The 22,321-nt window shown below is 36.7% G+C and overlaps 3 protein-coding genes across 7 annotated transcripts in view; 2 read left to right on the forward strand and 1 right to left on the reverse strand.

The window, feature by feature from the left end:
• Positions 1-5,805, forward strand: part of golph3l (golgi phosphoprotein 3-like) — a 10,421-nt gene extending 4,616 nt beyond the window's left edge. For all 4 annotated transcript variants that reach the window (XM_051873488.1, XM_051873487.1, XM_051873489.1 and 1 more), the window contains exons 3-5: positions 783-914; positions 3,004-3,118; positions 3,629-5,805. In XM_051873488.1, coding sequence (XP_051729448.1) covers positions 783-914; positions 3,004-3,118; positions 3,629-4,062 — 681 coding nt within the window. In that variant the 3' untranslated portion in view covers positions 4,063-5,805. The remainder of the gene's footprint in view (positions 1-782; positions 915-3,003; positions 3,119-3,628) is intronic.
• Positions 5,806-7,297: 1,492 nt separating this feature from the next.
• gpd1c (glycerol-3-phosphate dehydrogenase 1c) lies at positions 7,298-13,900 on the forward strand. The gene is made up of 8 exons (XM_051873484.1): positions 7,298-7,463; positions 8,401-8,578; positions 9,421-9,561; positions 10,366-10,504; positions 10,578-10,690; positions 11,970-12,203; positions 13,335-13,441; positions 13,551-13,900. The coding sequence occupies exons 1-8, from the start codon at positions 7,423-7,425 to the stop codon at positions 13,645-13,647; spliced, it is 1,050 nt and encodes a 349-aa protein (XP_051729444.1). The 5' UTR covers positions 7,298-7,422; the 3' UTR covers positions 13,648-13,900.
• Positions 13,901-19,549, reverse strand: ctss1 (cathepsin S, ortholog 1). 2 transcript variants are annotated; one of them, XM_051873486.1, is made up of 8 exons: positions 19,316-19,549; positions 17,914-18,038; positions 17,303-17,425; positions 16,354-16,509; positions 16,059-16,283; positions 15,493-15,658; positions 15,319-15,424; positions 13,901-14,572 (listed from the first exon to the last, which is right to left on the reverse strand). In XM_051873486.1, the coding sequence occupies exons 2-8, from the start codon at positions 18,034-18,036 to the stop codon at positions 14,461-14,463; spliced, it is 1,011 nt and encodes a 336-aa protein (XP_051729446.1). In that variant the 5' UTR covers positions 18,037-18,038; positions 19,316-19,549; the 3' UTR covers positions 13,901-14,460. The 2 variants fall into 2 exon arrangements, with proteins under 2 accessions (XP_051729446.1, XP_051729445.1); XM_051873485.1 differs by having other exon boundaries at positions 19,239-19,406.
• Between the last annotated feature and the right edge of the window lie 2,772 nt (positions 19,550-22,321).

Raw genomic sequence — 22,321 nt, forward strand, 5'->3', positions numbered from 1 at the left:
GACGGATAGATAGATGGATGGATAGATAGTTAGACAGATGGATATGTATTGTATTCTGCTGTGAACTCTGCAGGTGTGTCTCTGTCTGCGTCTATTCTTGTGTAAAATCTCTGAGCAAACTTCCTTGTTAGTGATTATAAAACTTCCTTTGTGTGTGTGTGTGTGATTAATCTTATGAGAGACACTATCTGAAGGCAGATCTTCACAGTTCGTCTGACAAATTACCAGACAACATTGAACAAATAATGATTATTTCAGTCCATGCGTTCATTAACAGTCCAGTGTTCTGTTGAAAGCAGCTTGTCATCCTTTAGTTTTCCTGTTGGCATCTCTTTGACTTCTACTAGGTTTATTTTTCTCTGTCATTTAATCATTTACTGAAGCAACCGTTTTATTGGGCAAGTAACGACAGAGTTTTTGTTCTTTCCTGCTGAAGTTGCAGCTGGTTTACATTCATTGCATCAACATGGTGCAGTTCGTTCTGCCGTTCCTCACTAGCATTATTTGGTGTCCTTTATTGAAGTGTAATGAACTATATAACAGTTTTAATTGTCACAGACCAAAATATGTCTTCATTTGCTCAATAAAAATGGTTGCTTTAATTAAAATCCAGAGGAAAATGAAAGTGGAAAAGCTAATGAAGAACAGTTAATCTCTAAAAGCTCTAAATTCTACAAGTTTTCTCTCTCTCTCTCTCTGTAGGTTTTATATCGTCTGATGAATCTCGTGTAATATTTATCTGTGCTCTTCATCATGTGATGTTCATCTGCTGTGATCCGCAGGGCTACACGTCCTTCTGGAACGACAGCATCTCGTCAGGTCTGCGCGGCTGTATTCTGGTGGAGCTGACGCTGAGAGGACGCATTCACCTGGAGCCGCAGAGCTCCCGCCGCAGGAAACTGCTGGACCGCAAGGTGAACGCAACACTGATGCATTCTGGGTGTAGAGCAGCTGACAGAGAGAGAGCGAGAGCGAGATGTCAATCATCACTAGGAGGTTTAGTTGAGGGAAATACAATCCCAACGACTCCAGCTAACAGGGAACGTTCTTCCAGTAATGTTCGTTCAAAGTCATCTGGCCTTTAAAAATGTTCTCAAAACGTTAGCACAGAAACATTATTTATACATCATTCATGGAGTGTTTTTACGTTTTAGTTGGACGTTCTTCTAATGTTTTTTAAACGTTGCTACTTGTCTCAGAACATTTTAAACATTCAGAGATATTATTCCAGTGTAAAACCTTAATTATTCCAATCTTTTGACCGCTAGTGTAACTGGAGAATTCCAGCTCAGGTTATTCTGTAAACTACAATAATCAAGAGTCTCTGAACACCTGAATTTCAGTGTTCAGCAGCTCAATGGAAACACAAATGCAAATGTTCCTGTGCTTAAACACACATTCCAACACACCTTATCTCTCAGTGCAAACGGTGCGGTTGTGTGAATGACTCTTCCACAGAAGCTTCTTCATCTTATTGTCTGAGTGACTATAGAGAGATAATCAGAAACTGAACCCGCCCGACCGGATGCGTTACTGTTTCACTGTCCGAGCAATCTCAGCTCATTTGCATCTATAAACTCTGAAGTGCATTCAGAGGTTGAGACGGAAATGATGTGTGCAGTATATTCAAAACACATTCAGATCAACATTCAGATCTTGGCCTGAAATGAACATTGTTTCATATTTTTGAATGTGAATGTGTTTTGAACCAGTTCAAAACTTGTAAAACCTGTTTTCATCATCCAGCTGGTGAAAATGTCTATTCAACAACATTTCTAAGAGTTCAGCGTGACTCTTTCTGTCATCAACTACATTCACTCTATAATTAAACGAACTGCATGATTGTGTTATATTATACTGTTTATGAAGCTTGTTTCTGCCACGCAATAAAAAATAAAAAAGGTCATTGCCTTTTATCTCACAGTTCTGACTTTTTTGTTGAAAGTCAGAATTGTGAGATAAAAAGTCACATATTCTCTTTTATGTTTTATTCCGTGGCAGAAATAATCTTCCATAATTATGAGAGTAATCTTAGTATTAATGGTCGCTTTGGTCTCGTCTCTAATGTGAAGTCACTCCGGATCGTGAGGTTTTTCACAGCGTTCAAACTCTATCATTATTAATTTACACGTTAAAAATGAGTATGTGCTTTTGTTACTTTCAGAAGCTCTAGAATGAAACCGGGTAGAATATTAAATCATATTTTTTTGTCAAAATACTTACAAATGAAAAGTGTCTAATGCAACTGAAGAAAGTGAAGCCTGAACTTTTTAACAGATGTCGTCGAACTCGTCACTCAAGAATTGTGTATTTATTAAATGATGAAGAACACTAGTATGTGGTGATAATTTATTGAAATATCCTGCTTTATATGATATGAGACTACAGTTTTACTCAGAAATTTCATTCATGGGCTTTTTTAAAAATGTGACTCTAGATTACAAAACCAGCCATAAGGGTCAATTTTTTTTAAATATATCATATGAAAGCTGAATAAGTAAGCTTTCCATTGTTTTCTATTGTTAGGATAGGACAATATATGGTCGAGATACAATTATTTGAAAATCTGGAATCTGAGGGTGCAAAATAATCAAAATACTGAGAAAATCGCCTTTAAAGTTGTCCAAATGAGCTCCTTAGCAATGCATATCCACTCACAAAAAATTATTTTTTGATATATTTACAGTAGGAAATTTACAAAATAACTTCATGGAACATGATCTTTACTTAATATCCGAATGATTTTTGGCATAAAAGAAAAATTGATAATTTTGACCTATACAAAATATTGTTGGCTATTGCTACAAATGTGCGACTTATGACTGGTTTTGTGGTCCAGGGTCACAAATGGCAAAATTCTAGATTTTCTATAAAATATCAAATGAGAAGAGCTTATATAATTGCTATGTTTTTTTATAAAATGATAAGGAAAATAAAAATAGCTGTAATGATGTTGTTTTCATTTTTATTAATGTTCTGTTTTCCTGACTGGTTTCTGCACAGGTCTTGTTCAAGTCGGCCGCTCCCACCGGTGACGTCCTGCTGGATGAAGCGCTGAAGCACATCAAGAGCACTGAACCGCCGGAGGACGTGGCCAGCTGGATCGAGCTGCTCACAGGTGAGACACACACACACTCACACACACACGGACTCCGTCCCAAACCCTCGTGAGCGGCTCGCTGTCTCCCTCTAGGGAACGACCTGCTAAACAGCATCCTTTCAAACTTGATCTGAAACACCTCATGGACAGGAGCTCACCACACTAATGCTGCCCCTGTGATGCCTAAAAGTGCTGTCTAGGTAGGGAGCTCACGAGGGTTGGAATAGAGCCTTAAAATCAACTTTAGACAAGGAAGAAAAAAAGATGTTCTTCCTCAGTATTTCTGTCTTAATTTCAAGTGCAAACATCTGAACATTCTTAAATCAAGATACTTTTACTTTTTGTTTTGTTAACAGTGAAATATTATTACAGTTTAAGTTTTCTGTGGGAATATACAGTATGTCTCATCATTTAAGGATGTTTAGATATCTGTACTGGCAAACAAGGCAGAAGCACAGAGGAAGAACTTCATCTCTCTTGACTGCGGTGTGAAGCGTCTTCACCAGTGTCTGATGTGTTTGTTTTCAGGCGAGACCTGGAACCCTCTGAAGCTGCACTTCCAGATCCGTAACGTCCGTGAGCGTCTGGCCAAGAATCTGGTGGAGAAGGGCGTCCTGACCACGGAGAAGCAGAACTTCCTGCTGTTCGACATGACCACGCACCCGGTGACGGACAGCAGCGAGAAGGAGCGTCTGGTGCAGCGTCTGCAGGACAGTCTGCTGGAGCGCTGGACCAACGACTCGCGCCGCATGAGCCGCCGGGTGCTGGCGCTGATCCTGCTGGCCCACATCTCAGACGTGCTGGAGAACGCGCTCTCAACGCTGCCCGACGATCGCTACGACCTGGCCTGCTCGCGCTCGCGAAGCCTGCTGGACGCCGACCCGGACCTGGAGAGCGCCAAGGTCACGAGCCCCGCGGACGAGATGATCTGGGCCGTGCTGGCCGCGTTTAAAAAGTCCTGAGAGAACTAGATCACCGACCCGTCCTGGACTGAAACAAAACTCAAGTGACTCACTTCGAGCACTACTTCAGATTTTTTAAAGTCGATATTTATGTGATGAAAGTCGACTTTGTTCCCTCGTTTTACTAACTTGTGGCCATGTTGTAATAATGCATTCCCTTAATTTAGTTAGATCAAAAAGAGGGAACAAAGTAGTTTACCGTTTAAAACAAGGGAACAAATTAATAAGTTGTGGAAATGATATACATATTTTTGTCAAGTGCGAGGCTCATAAACATTAGCTGAAATAAAATAAAAAACATAAACTTATTTAATTTCAGCGAGTTTCCAACATCTCTCATTTTTGTTTGGTTTAACTTGAAGTACTGAAATAACTAAAACTAAAACTGAAATAAAAAATTTATGAAATCCAGACATATTTTTTTTTAAAGCACAACAAAATTACTAAAACTTTAACAAAATTTACTATGAAAACAGAAAATATATAAATCAAAACTAATTAAAAATATTAATAAAAAACTTTAATGGTATATCAATTACACTGATAACACTTGTTTACATTAATTAACTACATTAGTTGACATGAACTAACAACGAACAATACTTTTAATTCATCTTAATTTTACATTTTTAAGATCAAAGGCAGGCTTTCTCAGTAGGCAGCATAAGCGTCCCGTTCCCTTGAAGTGCTGTCTATGTAGGGAGCTGACTAGAGTTTGAACGGAGCCGCTGGTGACAGTGGATGTTTTTTGTGTTGTGCAACAAATGTTCTGTCGCTGACGGCTGGCATGTCATGTGACATCACTTCTTCATCATGTGACATCTCTTCTTCATCATGTGACACTCTCACTGTCACCATGACAACGGCCTGTTGTGTTGCTCAAGGCTGCATGTGACGCTGCTCTCTTCCTCTCTGTGTCAGATGATCCAGTAACTTATTCAGTAAATTATACCCAGTTATTCCAGACAGATTATAAAGTAACTGTCTTAATATTTATTCAGTAGTTTTTCTTTGAGTTTAAGTGTAAGGTGTTGATATATTGTGAAGGATGGTTTGATACGGGTTCAACAGAGTTACAGCAGTCGCTCTGAACTAAAGACTATCTCTGCTTTACTTATGTACTGTACGTCTGACAGCGACACTAGATCTCCTGTAAACACCTGCTTCTGCTCTAGTGATGTCATTTCCTGGCTGCCAGGATTTTTATGAATTTTCTTGTCATTTGGTGAAAATCATGTGGTTACAGGGTTGAGCACAAATGTGGGAAACAGTTAAATAAATTTGTTAATAGTTGAATATGGTTAATACAATTATTGCTGTTATTTTATTTGTATTATTTTGAATCATTTAGAATATGGCGCTGCATGATTTTAGATATTTTTGGGATGGGCCAAAATCACCATTTTACAGACATTTGATGTTAATTGAGGTTGATTTTACATGTTTAGTTGTACAGATACAGTGACGGCTCAGATTTTCATCATTCATATACAGTTATGAGTCTCTGAAATGCTGTAAATCCACTGCTATTCATTATCAATAACATACGAAGAGAAGAAGCTGTTGAACAGCTGAAAAACTTGATTATTTTGCGGAAGGACTTTATGTTGAGATTAATATGCAGCGCAGGATGTTTTTCTCTTTTGATGTGTGAATGTTTGATATTCAACTATAATAATAAATTATAGCTGTTTCTCTGTCAGTCCACTGATTGTTGAATTGAATAAAATGTTTATCATTTTTTCCAGGATTATTTTATTTAATTCTATATTGTTGTTTTATATATTATATTATATTATATTATTATTTTATATATTATTTTGTTTTATATTACATCATATTATTCTATATTGTGTTATATTATATTATTGCATAGTAATGCTCACTTTACTCATTCAGCTGAAAGTCACTGCAGGATCTTCTCCGGGGTCAAAGGTCGTATGGTCATAAAATGTGATTATTTTTCCTTTGATCTCTGAACTTTTAACAGGGCAGCAGAAATGCTTGATAAACATCTGATATATTGTGTAAGTACATTAAATACATACAGAACATTTTTTCCTCTTATGAAGCTGTTTTCATGCGGAGACTGTATGATTTATTGGTCAGATTTTGCTGAATTATAGAAATTTCATCCCACAAGACCAGCAAAACCAGCATGATCACATGATGATCATTGACTTCTGCTTTTTAACATTGAGCTATAATGATATTCTTCACGCCCTAAACACTCACACAAAACTTTCTGCATTTGAATGTGGACATTAAAGTGGTGGTTGATTATGATTTGACTTTTTTAACTTTAGTTAGTGTGTAATGTTGCTGTTTGAGCACAAACAACATCTGCAAAGTTACAACACTCAAAGTTCAATGCAAAGAGAGATATCGTTTTTTAAACGGCTGGTAGGGACTACAACGAGATTCTTCCTGGGTTAGTGACATCACAAACCCTAAAATTTACATAAACCCCGCCCCCGAGAACACACAACAAAGGGGGCGGGGCCATGTTGGGCTGCTTTAGAGAAGAGGAAGAGTTGTTGTAGTAGAGTGTTGTTGTCATGCCGTCATTTTACACCGGACTGCTTCACAAACGAGGGTCAATTCAACACAAAAGATTAACATGACGGCACATGCTAGTGGATGAGTTGAATCAACTCCACAGCAACTACATACATTTATCCACTAACCATTCAGAAACATCTAAAAGTTGTAACTTCTTCCTGAGTCTCTCCATCAGTGTCGACTCCGGTTTGAACAATGTAAGGCTGAACACCGTTACTGACAATCCTCATTTTGGCTGCGTGAGATTCTCCAGCTTTGTTGTTGTTGAGCGACCGAAGCGTGAGCCGTTAAAGCTCCGCCCTCTTCTGGAAAGGGGGCGGGAGCAGCAGCTCATTTGCATTTAAAGGGACACACACAAAAACGGTGTGTTTTTGCTCACACCCAAATAGGGGCAAATTTGACAAGCTATAATAAATGATCTGTGGGGTATTTTGAGCTGAAACTTCACACACACCAGAGATGTATATTACATCTTGTGAAATGGGCATTATAGGTCCACTTTAAGACAAATACAATCATGTAAGTTAAGCTGAGCTGAACATTCAAGGTTTATAAGTCATGCATAAATCAAAAATATTTCCATTCTGTTTATTATTAAGTGTCAGTATTACGCAGAGGGTTAGATGCACAGAAAGAAGGAATCTAGGAATAGAGACAAATCCAGACCTGTTGAACCCAGCCTTGCATTCTTTCTCTCTCTCTCTCTCTCTCTCTCTCTCTCTCTCTCTCTCTCTATGACGGGTGTGTCAGGAAGTCAAACTTCACTCTCTCACTGACTGGTCAACAGACAACAACACAATGCCTGGAAAGAAAGTTTGTATTATTGGCTCTGGAAACTGGTGAGTTCCCTCTCATGTATCAAACGGGGGCTTCCGGTTGATATGATTATGATTATGATGATGCCTGTAGCAGCTGTTTGCAGTTTTTCTACTACGCAGTAACACTGATCGCGACGCGACGCGACGCCAGACGCGTGACCAGTTTCATTTTCACCGGCGTCTGTCTTGCGTTTCCACATGTGTGTTTGTATATATAGATGCGCGCGTGCGCGTGTTTATGTGTTCGCGCTCTTACAAAACTACTGTGTTACTCTGATATATATCACTGATTGATTGCCATATTTGTAATTTACCGCGTTACTTTGTAAGAATACGATCCTCTCACATCCCAGATTACAAAATACGTTTGCTAACGTCCCCATTAAGCAATGAAGACGTTATTTCGAAATGTTCTCTGAAAAAGAAGTTTTTAAATGTTTACAATGTGAACGTCAACGGAACATTACATTGTATCCTTCTTCAAACATTATTGGAACGTTACTTTTGAATGTTCTCTGAACGTTCTGAAACAAGTACATTTAAAAAACAGACACTAAAACGTTTTGAGAACATTAAGGCCACAAAACTTTTAACAAACATTCTGTTAACGTTACTGGAAGAACGTTTGTTCATAACTTTGAGAGAACCTTGCCAGAACGTTCCCTGTTAGCTGACTATGTTCCACTGATAACAAACTATCTTCTTGAAACGTTTTAGTTGGATATTTTGTTTCAGAACGTTCAGAGGACATTCAAAAGTAACGTTCCCATAATGTTTGCAGAAAACATTTTAAAACTTTTAATAAACTGGATGTTTTGAACATTCAGAGAACATTTAATCAGAAATAATGTTTTCATAACCTAATGGGAACGTTAGCTAAACATATTTTTGTTAGCTGTGCACCGTGGTACTTTGTAAACTCTTGGTTAGTGATGTATTTCTGTGTGTTGTCGTTCAGGGGTTCTGCCATCGCCAAGATCATCGGCCACAATGTGAAAGCGTCAAACCGCTTCGACCCGATAGTGAAGATGTGGGTTTATGAGGAGATGATTGACGGACGCAAACTCACAGAGATCATCAACACTGAACACGAGAACGTCAAGTACCTGCCCGGACACAAACTGCCCAAAAATGTGGTGTGTGTCTCTTCATGAGCGTTTACTCACTATACCATAGTACAGTGATGGAATCAGACCATAATACCATGGCACTTTGATTTTACACGTGGTACTTCAAAGAATAGTAAGCCAGATGACCTAGAGTTTATTATTAGATGTTCATACTGAGCTGTTATCAGTAAATTGACACACAGATTAAAGTGATGAACTTTGCACAGATCACCCTTAAACTCATCTAGGCATTACTGCTGCGTCTGTGTGTTTCTCAACCAGACACACATGACACATGCAACTAATATAACCTACGACATGCAACATAAGAACATTTCGGGTGGGCTGCACCAGTAAGCATTAAGGTTTATCTAATAGTTCTGTTGCACTTAAAAAAACGTTCAACTTTCAACTAGATGCGGATGAACTGGATTAATAATGACTCATTTAACAGCTACTCAAGCAGACTGTAACTAGGTCAAAGCTGAAGGAATAATAAAAGTTGTGTTGCAATCATTCAAGCACTGTGTCTTTGAATATTGTGTTGGACAGTGAGAGGCCTATATGTTATAAAGGTTAAAGGGATAGTTCACCCCAAAATTACCATTCTGTCATCATTTACTCACTCTCAAGTTGTTCCAAACTTTTTTAATTTTTTTTGATCTGTTGAACACAGAAGAAGATATTTTGAAGAATGTTGCTGGTCCCCATTACTATGGAAGTGAATGGGGACCAACAACTGTGAGTAAATAATGACAGCGTTTTTATTTTTGTGTTGACTATCCCTTTAAGAACCACTGATCTAAACCAGCTCATGATCATATAAACCATTTATGAGTGTATTTCCATCTGTAAATGTGTTTCCACAGGTGGCTGTTCCTGACGTCACGGAGGCCACGAGCGGAGCCGACTTCCTGGTCTTCGTCATTCCTCATCAGTTTATTGTGAAAATCTGTGACCAGATGAAACCTCACGTCAAACCCGGAGCCCTCGGGATCTCCCTCATTAAAGTACGAGCCAATCGCCATTACTATAATCAGTGTTCTTTTAGTATTATTTCTATACTATTAGAGTTTTTGATAATATTTTGAATTAGCTTTTATTTTTATACTTTCAGGTTTTATTTTAATTTTTGATTATTTTTTAGTAATTTTGTTATGTGCTTTTGTATTTTTTCTAGCTTTTTAAAATATTATTATTTAGGTTTAATTTACTTTTATTTGAGCTTTTAGTTTTGGTTCAGTTTGGGTAAGTTCTTCAACTTAAACTAAATAAAAATTAGAAATGTTACTGAGATATGTTTTTCATCTATTATTTATATTTTATTTTATTTGAGATTTATTTAGTTTATTTAGTTTTAGTTAACAATAATCCTTTAGTTAACAATAATATTTATTCTTTAATATTTTTCACCTCTAAATGACGCACTATGTATTTCTATTTAAAATAATATATTACATATTTTCAGTCAGTAGTGTTTAAGTAAGTAAAAAAGTATTTATTAATACAGTCATAATATGTGTGTGTGTGTGTGTGTAACACTGTGTATTAAGAGTATTTTCAGACATAACTACTTTTATTAGGTTTTGCATCTATATTGCATTTGAATAGATATTATCAAAGACTGCTTCATCAGGCTGATTTGTAGATTGTCTCAATTTTTGGTGGGTTAAACATGCAACATAAAAAGATTTATTGTTTTCATTGTGTATACTGTTTCACATAGCATTTTAAAAAAATAGTATGTAGTATGCAGTGCACTAGTAGTCCGTTCCAAACTCACCGTGTGTGTGTGTGTGTGTGTGTGTGTTTAGGGTATCGATGAGGGTCCGGATGGTCTGACCCTGATCTCTGACATCATCAGGTCCAAGCTGGAGATCGAGGTCAGTGTGCTGATGGGCGCCAACATCGCCAGCGAGGTGGCAGAGGAGAAGTTCTGTGAGACGACCATCGGTGTGTGAGAATCCTGCAGAGCGCTTGACCTTGTGTGCTTCAGTGTGTTTATGATCCTGTGTGTGTGTTTCAGGAGCCACTAATGAACCCAACGGCAAGATCTTCAAAGAGCTTCTGCAGACGCCAAACTTCCGCATCACTGTGGTGAAGGAGAGCGACACGGTGGAGCTGTGCGGAGCGCTGAAGGTGCCTGAACACACACACACACACACACACACACGACTGCAGCGCATCTCAGTGTTCTAGAATCCATCTTTAAAGCCTTGTGTCCTGTGGAAGCCCATTTCCATCACATTAGGGGGAAAAATGTTTTTTTTTTTTTTGCATGTTTTGGTAAAAATTATAAGATGAAAAAGATGTCATTATGACAAAGAGTTAAAATTATGGGACAAAACAAGCAATAATTATGAGGAAAATGTTGAAATTATGAGATAAAAAGTCTTAATGATGACAAACTTAAAATTATATGATTAAAAAGAAGTTGTTAAAAAGTTAGAATTATGATATAAAGTTTTATGACAAAAACTTAGAATTATGAAATAAAGTTGAAATTATGAGATAAAAAGTTTTATGACAAAAACTTAGAATTATGAAATAAAGTTGAAATTGTGAGATAAAAAGTCAAAATTATGAGATAAAAATATAAAATTATGAGAAAAAGTCAAAATTATGAGGTAAAAAGTCATAATTATGAGACAAAGAAGTTGAAATTATGAGATAAAAAGTCATAATGATGACAAGTCGAAATTATGAGATAAAGTGGAAATTTTGAAGTCGAAATTTTGAGATAAAAACATGAAATTATGGTAAAAAAGTCAGAATTATGAGATAAAAAGTCCTACTTATGACAAGTCAAAATTATGAGATAAAAACTTGGAATTATGAGATAAGTCATAATTATATGAAAAGTCATTTATGAGACAAAGAAGAATTTTACATAATTATGTAAAATAGTCAAAATAATGAGGTGAAAAGTCAAAATTATGAGATAAAAAGTTCTCATAACTTGAGAAGTCATTGCTGACTTAGAAGTTCTTTTATCTCATAATTATTACTTTTTTGTTTTAATTATAAAAATGTAATGTCATAAATTTTATAATATTTTTAAATTTTACTTTTTATCTCATAATAATGCATGATTTAGTTTTCTTATGTGGCAGAAATGGGCTTCCATACATGTCAGAATGATGACACTGAATTTTATTATAGATCAGGGGTTGGTTTTTTATGATTTGTAATAGTTGATAAAACTAAAATTACTAACTGGAAATACTGGAAATAAGTACAATTTACACAGATAATTCTGTTCAAAAGTTGTTTAGGCAGTTCTAAATAAAACAACAACAACATGCAATTTTTATAATCCCTCTTTTTTTTAAATGATCAACATTTTGCAGATTGTGCGCGGTGCGTGTAAGTTTATGAGCGCAGTTGCACATGACTGAGCGTCTCGTGTCTCTGCTAGAACATTGTGGCGGTGGGTGCGGGTTTCTGTGACGGCCTGGGCTTCGGGGACAACACTAAAGCTGCCGTCATCAGACTGGGGCTCATGGAGATGGTGGCCTTCTCCAAACTCTTCTGCAAGAGCGCCGTCTCCTCCGCCACCTTCCTGGAGAGCTGCGGCGTCGCCGACCTCATCACCACCTGCTACGGCGGACGCAACCGGCGCGTGGCGGAGGCCTTCGCTCGCTCGCAGAAGGTCAAACTGACACATCACATCTGTACCACACACTGATGATCACATGATGAGCAGCGTTTCACATGAAAAAGTAGTCGCAACTTCTTATCTCAGAATTTGGACTTTTTTTTTGCAATTCTAAGAAAATACACAAAAATGTGAGATATTGTCTCAGAATCACAAGATAAAACATTTTCCAAGACAAAAAGTCACAATTTCGAGATTTAAGCTTCAATTGCAAGTTTTTAAATCGCAATTCTTAGGAAAAAAGTTGAATTGCAAGATATAAACAGTCAAAATTGTTAGATAAAAAGTCGTAATTACCTTTTTTTTTTATATTCCGTGACAGAAAAATGAATATGAGAAAAAAGTTAGAATTATGAAATAAAGTCAAAATTATGAGATAAAAAGTCAGAATTATATCAAAAGTCAAAATTATAAGATAAAGTCAGAATTATGACTTCAAAACTGAGATGAAAGGTAGAAATGATAAGATAAAAGTCATAATTATGTTAAAAAGTAAAATAACAAGATGAAAAAGATGGAATTATGAGACAATCACAGATCTACGCCACGAAACGACAAAATAAAAAAGTTACAATTCAACGTTACAAATTAATTTTTTTTTTTTTTTTTTATTCTGTGGCAGAAATAAAAAACAGAATTCAGAAAAAAAAAGTTACAATTCCGAGATGTAAAATTGCCATTCTGAGGGGAAAAAAAGGTTGCGAGATATAAACTAAAAAAGTCTGAAGTGTTAGATAAAAAGTTGCAATTACCTTTTTAATTTTTTATTCCGTGGTGGAAAAAAAACAGAATTGTGAGATATAAACTAACATCATTAACTTATTTAATTCTAATAAAATATAAACAGTATATTTATGCATTATTTTGGAGATTTTTCTGTTATTTCCGTATATTTTATTTACCTGTAAATTACTAGTTTTTACCAATAATTCTAATATAAAAAAGCACATTATTATTTCATTTAACTGCAAAACATCTCTTCAGCGCACGCACAGACCAGTTCATTGAGTGTCTCTGCTGACAATTCAAAGCTTTAACTGGAGCGAATGGAACAAAACGCTGATCTGTTGTGTGATTCAAAGTTCATTCCTCTATTATTCACTTGTTCTTTATGTCTTTCATTAGTCGATAGTGGAACTGGAAGCTGAGATGCTGAACGGTCAGAAACTTCAGGGCCCTCAGACGTCTGCAGAGGTTTACAAGATCCTTCAGAAGAGAAACATGATTGACAAGTGAGTCCCAGTGACATCATCGCTGTTACATCGTCATTACATCATCAGCTGTGCATGTCTGATATCTGCGTGTGTGTGTGTGTGTGTGTGTGTGTGTGTGTGTGTGTAGGTTTCCCCTGTTCGTGTCCGTGTATCAGATCTGTTTCGAGGGTCGGCAGGTGAAGGACTTCATCAGCTGCCTTCAGAATCACCCAGAGCACATGTGATCGGACCGAACCGCCAACACTACTGACACTACTGACACTGTTAATGAACAAAAGTGAATTATGATAATCAGTCCAGTACGTTTTATGCACTGTAACAGTATTTGTGTTATTTCTGACTCAGGACTGTAACGCTGATGAACGCACAGTACGGTTAGACCGGCGCCATTTTGCATTCGTCTTATAGATAGATACATGTAAAATGTCATGTCAAACTTTTTAACACAAACAATAAAAGCCATGCTGCTTATCTGAATCATTTTAATCAAACTTTGAGCTTTATTTATTCTCACAACACTCAAACACACAATTAGACTTATTAAATCAGCTTTCTCATCATGGCAGAACGTTTTAATCAATTAAAGACTCTCCTGGGGAAAATGTTGATGACATCAATGAGGTTTTTGTCCAATCAGATGCTGTAGAATGAGAATGCTCCTCCCACCTGCTTCTAAGTATCAATATCAACTTTATTTCAAACAACATCAATTGCAAACAGTCAAACAAGACACTTGATAAAATGAAATAGAAGTTTAAGTTTACTGTAAAGCGAATATACTGAGCTAAACATTTTGGGTTTTATATAAAATAGATATTTTACAAAATAACTTGAACTCTAAAATTGCTAGAAAATCAAAGCCATCTGCCCAGCCAACTCGTGTTCCAGATCTGAAGTTGTTTTGGTCTATAGTGACAGCTGTCATGTGGTTTTACAGGGCTGTGATGTAAACTAAACATTATTTTAAAAAACAGATATTTTATAAGATATTTCCCACTCCAGTGGCTCATTTCAGTTGGGATCAGACGTCAGGAACATCAGATCGGATCAGATGAGACGGTGGGGTAAATGGCAAACCTGGATATTCCACACATGTTTTTATTTCGTGCCATGCGTATGAAGCCCTTTTCACCCCACGCCGTCCCCCAGCTGACAGAGAGACAGAAAAGAGAAATAACCAATAATGATTTCACATTTACACCACTAGAGGTCATTAGAGCTCATGCTGAAATACTGGAACTCACATTATTATATAAACAAATGAATACAGAATTATATTTATAAAAATATGAATAATTAAAATAATTATTAATAATATGATAAAAAAATTATTACATTATAATATTACAATCACATGACAAAATATCTGTTTAAAAGAGTTGGTTCACCCAAAAATGAAATTTCTGTCATTAATTCCTCACCCTCATGTCGTTTCACACCTGTAAGACCTTCATTCATCTTCAGAACACAAATTAAGATATTTTTGATGAAATCCGAGAGGTTTCTGTCCCTCCATAGACAGAAACACAACTGACACTTTAACGCTTCAAAAAGTTCATAAAGAGATCGTAAAACTAATCCATATGAATCAAGTGGCTTACTCGAAATTTTCTGAAGAACCATGATCACTTTATATGATGAACAGACTGAATTTAGGCTTTTCTTCACATATAAACATTGATCAGTTACAGTAAACAGAAGCTCAAGCATGTTTGAGTTTCCGCAAGAACCAATGAGATTCATTCTCAGTCGTGTTCTGAAGATGAACGAAGGTCTTAAGGGTGTGGAACGACATGAGGGAGAGTAATTAATGACAGAAATTTAATTTTTTGGGTGAACTAACCCTTTAATGTCGAGACTGTCAGATAGTATTATTGTATAAAGTGAAAATCAACCTGTTTTTCAGCAGCCAGTAATCTTGTCCATTTTCTGACCCGTAACCGACCACTAGAACTGCATGATTGACCAATCTAGAGCTGCACTTCGGATCACTGTAGATTCCTGAACACACACACACATTCAGACAGCTAATAAACACATGTGTGTGTGTGTGTGTGTGTGTGTCTTACCGCCTCTGTATCTGTGAAAGGAAGCAGGTCTGGCGTTTATGCCGACGGACACAGGGCCGATGTTAGCGACGGCGTACTGCAGCGCTCCCTCGTTGTGAGGTGGAAGAATCCGGAATCCTGAGCAGTATCCCGCTCTTCCCGTCACAGAATATCGACACGCACCCACCTGTAAACATCAGGACAACATCACAACAACCCTCAGACCTTCAGATCAGGCTTTCAGCAACTCACAATTATTTATTTTAATTTTACAGTTTTATGATTTAAATTTTTTTTTTTCTGTTTATAATTTTTATTTTAAAGGTATTTTTAATTTTAAATATATTTTAGTGTTATATATTTATTATTTAGATTTTACATTTTTATGATTTAATTAATTTTAATTTTTTTAAATGATTAGCTTTTCATTAGCCTTCTGCAGTTCCCTCATGATCCTCCAGGGGTCACAATCTTCCAGTTTTGAGATTCCCTGCTGTATAGCGAAGGCCATAAACATTCACACACTGAGACTAAAGCGGCGCTGGTCTGATTCAGATCTGATGGAAACAGCGTCTCGTCTGAAGTACCTTGTGTTCGTACGGGTAGAAGGTGTTGGAGTCGATGCCTTTGTTCTGGATGATGTAGAGAAACGCTCGGCTCAGATATCCGCCCTTACAGCCGCGGTTCCCCAAACTCACGCTGCAGTCCAGCAGGTTCTGTGGACTCAACGGAACCAGAGCGCCGGTTCTTCTCTTCATCTGCCCCTCCAGAGCCCCGACAGCACTGAAGGCCCAGCAGGAGCCGCACGGGCCCTGAACACACACACACACGTTACACTCCTGTGATCACACACACACACTCTCACTGCACACACACACACACCTGGTTCTGGACGGGACTGACCATCCCGCGCTCCATCCAGTTGACTCTGGGAGGGACGTTCAGGTGATCATGTGACGGAGGACTGAACGTCACGTTGACATCAGGAAAATCTTCCTCCAGTAAACCGTTCATCAGAGGATTGACTTCATCTGCAGTCTGAACACACACACACCATACATGTGACCTTTGACCTGCACCGACATGAGAAAACAACTATAACAGGAACATCTTGCTTTTCTGAAAAATGTATCAAAAGTGAGTTTATGCTTCATAAAATGAGAAAAAATATTAAACTACTTTGAATGAAGGTTGTTTTTCTTCTTCGCGAGCAGATATTCTTTCTTTAGTCTTGATGTCATTTAAGAATGTTTAGATATTTATTTTAATTTGACATGATTTAATTAATTTTTTGTAAATATTTTATTTTGAGTGATATATTTTAAAAATCCTTTATTTTAATTTGGCAATTTTATGATTTTTTTATGTAGATTTTTTTTTATTTTAAAATCATTTATTTTAAATTTACATTTTTATGATTTAATTAATTTTATTTTGATTGTTTATATTTTTAAAATGACTTGAATTTGTTAGTAAGTTTTAGTAACTGTTTTTTTTTTGTAGATTGTTAATTTAAATATTTAAAAAAAAAAAATTTAATTTGACAGTTTTTATGATTTCATACATTTTTAAAATGTTTTTTTAATTTGATTTTAATTTGACATTTTATTTAATTCATTTTTATGTAGACTGTTTATATTTTAAACTTACTTATTTTAATTTTAGATTTTAATAATTGAATTAATTATTAGTTATGTTTAGATATTTGTACCAGAAAACAAAAACACAAAAATACTGAGGAAGAGCATGACTTTTAGGAGAAATATAGTCCTCAATATCTAAGATTATATTCTCAGACTCTTCCGCCTTTTGAAGGAAAGTGTTACAGCACCATGTCGCTGAGCTGGTTCAGTCCCAGTGTGAATGTGTGCAGACCGACGGCCGTCTCCTCATTGTGTTTGAGGATCTCCAGAAGATTCTGCTCCCAGACGGCTCTCCTGTGACGCTCCTCTCTCTACAACACACACACACACACATGACTGATGGACACACACACACACACACAACTCTGACTAACTCAGACTGGCTTTATCCAACTTCCAGCCAGTTAAATAATCATCAAAGATTCATAAGAAAAAATAAAATAAATATATAAAAGAATTCAGATTAACCCCTAAATGTCAATCAGATGCTCTCTTCCTGTCTGTTTAGTGTGCACTAGACACAACACATGACAGCTTGGCCGTACGTGACGGTTACAGTCCTCTGACAGATTAGAGCCGACCAATCACAGTCCTGCATGCTGCGATTATTTAATCATTTTACGGCTCACTTGAGCTGATTGTGTCGCACCGGAGGCTCAGTCCTGCTGTGTGTGGATTTACATGATGTGATTGATGACATTCAGAGCTCAGGTGTCACAAACCTCAATCTGATCTGAGTTCAGTGGGCCATTCATGAGTGAGTGAGTGTGTGTGTGTGTGTGTGTGTGTGTGTACTCACTGTGTTTCTGTAGCTCTTATTGTGTTGAGATTTCCAGGCCATCCACTGATCAGTCAGACGGCTGATCTCAGAACAGACCAGAGTCACACACAGAAGAACCAGAACAAACCTGACCACCAGCATACCTGCACACACACACACACACACACACACACACACACACACACACACACACACACACGTTTACATTCATGGATTTGGCAGACTTAAAATGCATTTTTATCCAAAGTGTCTTAGTACTCATCTTTCAGCGTAAACATTTAATCAGTTCATATTATAAACTCTTTTTGTTGTTCCTCATTTGTCACTTATTAGCATCTGCTAAGTAATTAATTACAAATAAATAATAACCACATTCATACACCATGGTATTTAGATTATATCACATATTACATATATTTATTTGACTATTTATCATATAATTTATATATATATATATATATATATATATATTAAAAACTGGGGGAAAAAATGGTATAAAAACAATTTTCAATCTGAAATTGCTGGTAAATTTCACAATAATTACAAAGAAATAGCAAATAACCTTGAATTAAACATAAAATTTTGAAGACCAAAATGGTATTTTCTTGTAAAATGTTCTCCAATATCCAGATATCACACAAATATTACTGAAACATCGGTTTGATGTGCAAATTTTCATCTGGAAGATGTATTTTTGGGCGTTTTCTCGACTACAATACATCTCTACTACATTAGATATTGAAAATACATTTAGAAAATGTCTTTAACCCAACGAACAAAAATGTCATTTCTGAATGTTCACTGAACGTTCACAACGTCCATTTTTTTAACGTTTTAAAAACGTTTTTTTTTATTGGTTATGCACTGTAAAAAATTATTTTCATGATTAGTTATGGCAACATTTCTTCTTTTGTCAAATCAACTTCAATTATTAATGTGGTTCAGATAACATAATATTTTGAGTTTCTGTTGATTAAATCAATCGCCTTCATTGTATTAACTCAAAATTTTAATTTCAATGAACTCAAAATTTTAAGGCAACCAGTTAACTTACTTTTTTAACTTAAACCAACAATTCTTTTCTTATAGTGTGTGAACGTTAAGGAAACGTTCTGAAATGAGCACTAACATTTAAAAAAACGTTCGATGAACATCCAGCTAAAACATTTCAGGAAAAAACGTTCCATATAAATAAAGTTTTGAGAACATTATTAAAGACCAGATAACTTTGAACAAACGTTCTATTAATGTTACTGGAGGAGCTGTTCATAACCTTGAGAGAACGTTCCCTGTTAGCTGGGATGTCTATGATTTAGAAAGTATGTAAAAAAAAAACTTTTTACCAGATGTTTGTACAGTAAACGAGATGTTTTCCAGATGAAGCAGAGCAGAAGTGGAAGGCAGTGAATGCAGATCTTACCAGCGTCTGAGAGAGACGATCAGACAAACACTCGCTTTCACAGCTTCTGAAAGAGGAAGTCACATCACATCTCCACACACCCATCCTCCACCCCATCTCTCTGCTTGTGTTTCTCTCGTTCCCTGTGTCTGTCATGAGAACTCAATTAAACCCATCAGTGTGTCTCTCTGTCTGCTGGCTGTTTTCTCAGTTTGATCAGTTAAACCTTGAGTATTGGTGATATGAGTAATCAGACCTCCAGCTGTAAGAATTAAAGTGTGTTCAGATGCGTTTGACACCCACAGGAGTGTGTGATACTGATACAGCAGCGCTGATGCTGACGGCTGTGTTACTGACGCTGCACAATCTCATGTGTTTTACTGTAAAACACACAACAACAACAACACAATCTTCCTGCAACGGACACACACACAGCATGAAGCACGCAAGCACAGATGGAGAGGATCTGACTCAGCAACCTGACAGACAGAGACACACGAGGGAGATTCACCTTCCGCTCACCTCCTGGAAACTGTGATTATAACAGATCCTTCAGAACGGACCTGTGCGATCACAGTCAGAAAACCCCACAGATGGGCTGAAACAGAACAGAAGAGTGTCAGAGAGCAGTCAAAAAATACAAGCGCTGTTAGCACTTATAAGTACACTTACTCTCACTAAAGAAGGCGTAAATCGAGCTGTGAAAGATATAAATTACATATTTGAAAAATCAGCTAAACAGTCCAAGCTGAAATTGAAAACTGGGAGAAAACAAAATGTATCCAAAAACTTATTTCACTTAATGTTTTCTTCCTAAACATTAAGTACTTGCACTAATGGTATTGTACTACACTGCACATGTTTTGTACGCAGCCGAGCAGCCATTGCTTTGGCAATACAAGTGTACAGTATTTTGTCATGACAATAAAACACACTTAAAATGAAATGAAATTGACAGACAGACAGATAGAGACAGAGACACACACACACTTCTACAACTATACACTCTAAAAAATGCTTGGTTAAAAACAACCCAAATTGGGTTGAAAATGGACAAACCCAGCGATTGGGATGTTTTGACCCAGTGATTGGGTTAATGTTTGTCCAACCTGCTGGTCAGTTTTATTGAACTCAACTATTGTTTGAAAATGACTATATGTCTGGCTTAAAATGAACCCAAAATAGGTTGGAAATTAAAAATCAGACACAATTACTAGAGGAAACAATAATAAACAAATTAATAAATGTTTATTGTTTAATTATTATTCATTAAACTTATTAATAAATGTTAATTTCCAACATATTTTGGGTTCATTTTAAGCAAGCAATACAGCAATTTTTAAACAATAGTTGAGTTAAATAAAACTACCCAGCAGATTGAGCAAACATTTAATCCAATCTCTGGATTAAAACAACCCAATTTCTGGATTAAAACAACCCAATTTCTGGGTTAAAACAACCCAATCTCTGGATTAAAACAACCCAATCTCTGGATTAAAACAACCCAATTTCTGGGTTAAAACAGCCCAATCGCTGGGTTAAAACAACCCAATCTCTGGGTTAAAACAACCCAATCTCTGGGTTAAAACAGCCCAATCGCTGGGTTAAAACAACCCAATCTCTGGATTAAAACAACCCAATTTCTGGGTTAAAACAGCCCAATCGCTGGGTTAAAACAACCCAATCTCTGGATTAAAACAACCCAATTTCTGGGTTAAAACAACCCAATCTCTGGATTAAAACAACCCAATCTCTGGATTAAAACAACCCAATTTCTGGATTAAAACAACCCAATCTCTGGATTAAAACAACCCAATCTCTGGATTAAAACAACCCAATTTCTGGGTTAAAACAGCCCAATCGCTGGGTTAAAACAACCCAATCTCTGGATTAAAACAACCCAATCTCTGGATTAAAACAACCCAATTTCTGGATTAAAACAACCCAATCTCTGGATTAAAACAACCCAATCTCTGGATTAAAACAACCCAATTTCTGGGTTAAAACAGCCCAATCGCTGGGTTAAAACAACCCAATCTCTGGATTAAAACAACCCAATCTCTGGGTTAAAACAGCCCAATCGCTGGGTTAAAACAACCCAATCTCTGGATTAAAACAACTGGGTTAAAACAGCAATCGCTGGGTTAAAACAACCCAATCTCTGGATTAAAACAACCCAATTTCTGGGTTAAAACAACCCAATCGCTGGGTTAAAACAACCCAATCTCTGGGTTAAAACAGCCCAATCGCTGGGTTAAAACAACCCAATCTCTGGATTAAAACAACCCAATCTCTGGGTTAAAACAGCCCAATCACTGGGTTAAAACAACCCAATCTCTGATTAAAACAACCAATATCTGGGGTTTAAAACAGCCCAATCGCTGGGTTAAAACAACCCAATCCTGGGATTAAAACAACCCAATCTCTGGATTAAAACAACCCAATTTCTGGGTTAAAACAGCCCAATCGCTGGGATTAAAACAACCCAATCTCTGGGTTAAAACAGCCCAATCACTGGGTTAAAACAACCCAATCTCTGGATTAAAACAACCCAATCTCTGGGTTAAAACAGCCCAATCTCTGGATTAAAACAACCCAATCTCTGGGTTAAAACAGCCCAATCTCTGGATTAAAACAACCCAATTTCTGGGAGTAAAACAACCATTCTCTGGTTAAAACAACCCAATCTCTGGTTTAAAACAGCCCAATCTCGGGTTTAAAACAACCCAATCTCTGGGTTAAAACAGCCCAATCTCTGGGATTAAAACAATCCAATTTCTGGGTTAAACAACCCAATCTCTGGATTAAAACAACCCAATCTCTGGGTTAAAACAGCCCAATCACTGGGTTAAAACAACCCAATCTCTGGATTAAAACAACCCAATCTCTGGGTTAAAACAGCCCAATCACTGGGTTAAAACAACCCAATCTCTGGATTAAAACAACCCAATCTCTGGGTTAAAACAGCCCAATCTCTGGGTTAAAAAAAAATCTCTGGGTTAAAAAACAATCACTGGGTTTGTCCAT

This window comes from Ctenopharyngodon idella, chromosome 19, assembly GCF_019924925.1.
Source record: "Ctenopharyngodon idella isolate HZGC_01 chromosome 19, HZGC01, whole genome shotgun sequence".
Taxonomy (NCBI): domain Eukaryota; kingdom Metazoa; phylum Chordata; class Actinopteri; order Cypriniformes; family Xenocyprididae; genus Ctenopharyngodon; species Ctenopharyngodon idella.

Coding starts and splice junctions, on each gene's coding strand:
- ctss1 (XM_051873486.1), bottom strand. CDS start 18,036: ATGCTGGTGGTCAGGTTTGTTCTGGTTCTTCTGTGTGTGACTCTGGTC. Junction 16,510..17,302: donor TGAACCAGCTCAGCGACATG/GTGCTGTAACAC, acceptor GTGTGTGTTCAG/ACTGCAGATGAAGTCAATCC. Junction 14,573..15,318: donor TACTGGCTGCTGAAAAACAG/GTTGATTTTCAC, acceptor TCTCTCTGTCAG/CTGGGGGACGGCGTGGGGTG.
- gpd1c (XM_051873484.1), top strand. CDS start 7,423: ATGCCTGGAAAGAAAGTTTGTATTATTGGCTCTGGAAACTG. Junction 7,464..8,400: donor ATTATTGGCTCTGGAAACTG/GTGAGTTCCCTC, acceptor GTTGTCGTTCAG/GGGTTCTGCCATCGCCAAGA. Junction 9,562..10,365: donor TCGGGATCTCCCTCATTAAA/GTACGAGCCAAT, acceptor GTGTGTGTTTAG/GGTATCGATGAGGGTCCGGA.